We start from the raw sequence: 6,000 nt of genomic DNA on the forward strand, positions 1-6,000 counted from the left end.
ACACAAAGATTTATTTAAAACCATCAAGAATAATTATAAGTTTATCTTACAGAAATATTTTTGGGCCCATCTATTTAATATAGAAGGAAATGGAATAAATACACCAAAAGAACTTTGGAATGTCACAAAAGAAAAAAAGGTCAGTACTCTGCATATTATGGAATTGCACGTGGGGGTGAAGGAATTTGGAATACAGTGCGTGCCTAGTCTTCCAGAGAATGTTGTTTTCTCTCAAAGATTTTGAACAGTAGGTGTTAAAACAGCAGAAAAACCCATTCAATAATAACTTCTGATTTCTCTGTCAGGTCTAAACTAACTATTTCAGGACACGGACTCTTCAAATTAGGGTCCCTGTCCTGGAAGCTTTTATGCATGTGTATAACTTTACACAAGGGAGTAGTCAATGAGATGTGCATGAAGTTATGCATGTGCTTAAGTGTTTGCAGGATCAGGGTCTTTCAAATACAGACATTTGTCCAATTCTGATCTGTCAATTTACTTCATATAGTGAAGATGTCAAAGCTGACTGCACGCTCTTAAAAAAGCAATCTACATATTTGTATCTTCCCCTTAATGGCCCTTGGCTTCTTACACTCTACTTCCACTTCACAGTGCTTCACAAGTCCTATAATTTCACCATTGGAATTAGAAAAGACAATGCAGGTCTGTCTCATCTTATGCGGGGGTTCCGTTCCGCGGTTAGAGCGTAAAGCGAAAACCACGTATAGCCAAAATTACACTGAGTTCAATGGCGGGCGAAATCGTCCACACTGAAGGTATAGTATTAAAATTGTTATTTTTCCTCTTTTTTTTTTGTTTTTTTTGTTTTTGCCGACCACGTAAAGTTGAAATTGTGCATGTTAATTGCGCGTAAGATGTGACAGACCTGTACATGTTGCAATACATAAGACAAAATGATGTGTGAATTCTAGAAGGGACACCAAATCTTTTATGGACAGATTTTTATCCAAGCCATGCAAACCTTCTAAATACAATACTTAGATTTAATAGATTTTATTTTTCTGTTAAAGAAAAAGAAAGATGGCAAACTATCCCTTTATTATGTATATTTTGACAATACATAAAGGAAGCTATGGAGTAACCATTACCTTCAGAGAGTCCATGAATATAGATTCAAGTACAAGATTTAAATATGGTTTGTTACATGTAGCCTCAGGCATTTATAAAAAGCATTTAATTATTTAAAATCCTGCTTAATGACAATAGCTGATTAAACGCTCACCCTAAAATATCCAATGAAAAGCAAGTCTGTGTGTATTTGTACCAGTCAACAACTCAACTGAAAATTAAAATACAGCAGTATGAGGGTTGAAAGTTTCTTCAGCAATATCCATAATCAAGTGATGTCATGTCATCATTAACAAATATTAAAGAAAAACAAATATTTCAATTTTTCTTTGTCTCTAAGGTTGCACACCGAACATAAATAATGTCTCCCCCTCTCATCTGAGCAGAGGAGCAAAAACATTTTTGCTGTATCAATTCCATAACACAGGCAACCTTACAGAACCTACAAAATGCCATATTGCTACCTATATTAAATCATCAATGGCATCTCAGTGAGGCGGTGATTAACAATTGTCTCCAAACAAAAGGACAATAACCCCAACTGGTTTCCAGGAAGAGCCTACTTAATCTTTCTTTTAGCATTAAATTTACTATTCTGCTAAACAAAATATTTTGAAAAACTACATACACAAAGAGGTAGGAGAAAGGAATAACAAAAAATATTATTCCTTATAGAGAAAACACCTCACAAAATAACAAACAAGAGTCCCCACCTGGGGATTCTTGTTAAGCTAACCTTTAAAGGCTCTTACAATGAATAATTTTTATGATGTAAATTATGAGGCATTTAAAATCTCTCATTCTTTTTTCACAATTGCACTCCTTCAAATGATCAAAATGGCTCCTGGAAAGCACAACAGCCTGCATCCAAGTGAAATTACCAATAAGTGGCAGGATCAGAATGTCACCTCTTCTGCTGAAAATGACCACCCCAACCCCCGCCCCCTGCATCATTCATAACTCGCTCAGGATGTGACAGGAGCTTTAGTGCTGGGAGGGACAAGGGGGGCTTTACTAGCGTGTTTCTATTTTCATTGGCAGATTTTGAAAGCCACTCCACACATGCCCGTGCTCTGGGAAGGTCCTGAAGCAAACCTGCCCGCCTTCATCGCAGGAAGGGAATCCCCTTCCAACCTATCCACCGTCCTGGGGAGGAAATTAACCCCCTGCTAAACTAGTCCCCTTCGTGAAAGCAACCCCCTGACTCCCCCACCAACCTGCTCAACCTGGGGAGAGGCAGTTACCCCATCCCCCCTGCCAACCCCTCCAGTCCTGAGGAGAAGGGCTCCCCGCTCCCCGCAGCAGCCTCTGGCACACAACGGCCACACAGCCTCCACCTCCTCCTTGTGGGGGCCTGCGTGACACCACGGGGCTGGGGGAGGGCGGCCAGACACCACACAGCAGCATTACAAACAGCCACACCTACCTGTCTTCTCATGGTCATAGCCCACCACAATGAAATAGTCAGCCAACCTAGCCATGGCTGAGAAGAGCCTGCCTCAGCCCCCACCGCCCCTGCCACTACTGAGGCTGCTGCTGGCTGCTGGGGAACTCAGCATCCTGCCCTCTGCTCCAGCAAGAGAAGCAGCAACAGCAGCACCTCAGCCATGTTGGACACCCAAGCGCACTCTGCGCCTGCGCGCCCCCTCGGCGGCTGTGCTGTGACCCCGCCGGGGCTGGGCGTGGGCTGCGGGGTTTACAAATAGCACGCGGAGCGGCGGCGCGAGGGGATGCTGTTGGGCTATTGTCCGCCTCGCGCAGGCTAGCCTTGCCCAGCACGCGATTGAATTCGGGACGGGCTCCCTTTTAGGTGTAGAGGCAGCGGAGGGGTATAGCGTCCTCCTGCTTTATTTGCATTTCGCGAATGCACACCGCATGGGCAAACAAAGAAATATGTAAAGATCTCTCCCAAAATAAACATGCCTGTTCTCATTCTGCGCTTGAATTTGAGTCCTCCCTATTACAAAGGTTGCAGCAAGGTAGTTTACCCATGCATTTTAGTGCATGCAACAACAAAAAATGTATTTCTCTAAAATACCCACCCAAAGATCATTTTCTCTTGTAAAGGTTGCAGCAAGATGTACATCGGTCATTCCTTTTATTTATAGTTTATTAACGCACTTTGAGTTTAACGCATGAAAACCACCCAAAAACAAAAAACAGCCGGTAACTAAGGTCTTTCTAAAATATCTTTCCTGACTTCATTAAGCGCCTAAACATGGGACCTTTTCTGTTGCAAAATTTGCAGTAAAGCACATCATCCTCTTGTTTTGTATAATATTTTGCTGATGCATTTATAGTTCAGTGCATGCAAAATAAATGCCTTAATATGAACGATCAGGGTATCTAAAATAACCTCCCTCAGTTCGTTCTTAAGAATGGAATTTCAGTGGCCAGGAATTTCCAGGAAGTTTCCTGTTTACTTTTTCTTTTGGCTGTTAGGAACATGCTACGGTGCAGAGGGAAGCAGGCTTTCCTAAACGGAGTGCAGTTATCATGGCACAGCATTCACCAAGTCCCTTAATTATTTGTAGTAACTCTATCACTCTTATTATGCTTGCACTGAGTTGTCTCTGACAATAATGTCAGCAGGAAAATCTGGGGCAGAAGGTGTGAGAAAGAGAGAGAGAGAGAGAGAGAGAGAGAGGCAGGCTGCCTCTGGCCCAAATTGCTATTAAAATACTGTGATGAGATATGGTAACCATATTAGTTGAAATCTGGATGTGCCTGGATATCTTTTTCCATACATATTTATTAACAGGTTTTCCAACTTTGCTTCCCACATTTAGGCTCCATGTGGACTACATCTTTGGCACTGGCAGCCAAGGAGGGGGAAAATCACAGTCTGGTGTCACTTTAAAATCCTCATCTGGAAGACGATTGTTGTGACTCAAGTGCAGACTTGCAGTATCTCTTTTATTTAATATTGTTGGTCTTCTACTTACCCATTTGTGTGATATCCTAGCAAAATGCTATTCTTCAAGATCCTGCAGAGCGCATTTACAGTTAAGTGGAAGATTGCAGGTTGCTATTTATAGTGTGTAAATAGGACTGACACCTTTTGCTCTTATGCCAAAGCCTAATTGGCCTAACAGCCACTGCAAAGATTATGCTGATCAGTGATATGTACTGTGTCTGACAAGACATTGCTCTATTAACTGGTTGAGTGTATGCCAAAAATAGTATAATAAGATAAAAAACCACCATTTATATCCCAGACATATTGTACAGCACAATAGTAAGAACTGCAGCAGTAAGTGTTATGAATCAGTGTTTAGTTCTAATGCTAGGTTACAGATGGATTTATTTCTCATCATAAGTTAGGATATGGAATACAGTAATAAACATGTTTTGTATAGGAATATTATTGTCCATATCTCAGATACTGAATAACTACACTCTAAATTCAGAAGAGGTGTAATTAGAAGCAACACTTTCCTAGTATAGATGGGGTGGACCACAAATTATATGGATCATTAAAATCCTTTTGCTTGTTACTTTCCAGTAGAGGGCAGCCGCTCCCCAAATCCCTTAATGTAATCAACGTTCCCATACAGTATTATCAGGTAGCAAGATTTAGGCTTAATAAAATGCAGTGTAAGCTTCAGTAAAAAAGACAAGAGCATAAGATTAATCTAAAATATTGCATATTCGCTTAGAGAAAAAGAAGAGCTGTAGGGGTTCTGATTAGATTAGTTTGGTTCCCCCTGAGCAGTAGAGTAGCTAGAATAAGTTTAAAGGATACATTTTTAAAGCAGCATGCAGGTTTTTGGCAACATGGTTCTCATAGATTTTAATTACTGAAATCTAAAGAGCTGCTTTGAAAATGTAGGGGTAAAAAGTCTTTAAAATAGTATAATTTTACTACTTTGAGATCTTTGGATGAAAAGCATTGCTGAAATAACAAAAAGCTATGCATTTGTTAATTAAGCCACACCGCACCTCTGTGAGGTGAGATCAATAGAGTCAACACTAGGGTGAAACACAGCAACTGTTTGACCGTGCCCAGCAAGAGTACAGAGCAGTTTACAACAGGGACTGAATAATATTCTGTACAATTGAAACTGCAGGAGGAGTTCATATAGGCAGAATGTAATTACCTAATTTGGAATTTGACCAGGAGTTTAGGATTAACATCTCTACTTTTACAAAAAGTACCATGGAATTATTTTATCAAAACAAATCTCAGACCCTCTACTTTTGCACTTCATTTGAGAGAGCATCTCTAGCAGGACAATGTTACATAGGATTTTGCTGGGATATTAATTCAGTATGCAATTAGGAGAAAAAAATATACTAGTGTCTCACCAGCACTGCTACCAACAGTACCTCACCTTTCCTGCCTCTTCCATCCAAACAGACATAGCTAAATCTTGATTAGCTTGTAAAATCTAATGGGATCACAGCACAGGGTGGCACACCTTAAAAACAGTCAAGCAAAAGAAAAAGCACTTCTTAACTTTAATTCACTTCTTAACTAAACTACCTATTTGAGTACCATCTGGTCACCATCATCATAGTATCTGACCATCTCCTAAATATTTATGGAGTTATCCTCTGTACATCCCTGTATCCCCATCTTACAAATGAGGACAGGGGCAGAGAGAGAGAGAGAGAGAGACTCTTGCTTGAGGTCACAGAGGAAGTCTGTGTTACAGTGGAGAATTGAAACTAAATTTACTGAATCCCTGTCCAATGCCTCAACAATGAGATCATATTTCCTCCCAGAGAGGGAGAGGAACTCGTCCTGTTCTGCCTGGAAATTAAAAAGAGCTCTCAGAACATTGAGTGAACTTATCTTGTAGATGGAACATTCAAAGTGATGACTATGGACAAGTCCCAGAGCCTAGATTTTCAAAAGTGTCCAGGGATTTTTGGGTGCCTCAATTTTTGGATTCTCACCACTTTCTG

General features: G+C 40.6%; 1 protein-coding gene across 9 annotated transcripts in view; it reads right to left on the reverse strand.

The window, feature by feature from the left end:
- Nucleotides 1-2,765, reverse strand: part of SBF2 (SET binding factor 2) — a 570,707-nt gene extending 567,942 nt beyond the window's left edge. For 4 of the 9 annotated variants that reach the window (XM_065592217.1, XM_065592214.1, XM_065592213.1 and 1 more), the window contains exon 1: nt 2,516-2,761. In XM_065592217.1, coding sequence (XP_065448289.1) covers nt 2,516-2,570 — 55 coding nt within the window. In that variant the 5' untranslated portion in view covers nt 2,571-2,761. Of the gene's footprint in view, nt 1-2,515 lie in introns of all 9 variants that reach the window. The other 5 variants (XR_010600515.1, XM_065592218.1, XM_065592221.1 and 2 more) reach the window with 3 other exon arrangements.
- Nucleotides 2,766-6,000: the final 3,235 nt, after the last annotated feature.

Source organism: Chrysemys picta, chromosome 4 (genome assembly GCF_011386835.1).
Source record: "Chrysemys picta bellii isolate R12L10 chromosome 4, ASM1138683v2, whole genome shotgun sequence".
NCBI classification, from domain to species: Eukaryota; Metazoa; Chordata; order Testudines; family Emydidae; genus Chrysemys; species Chrysemys picta.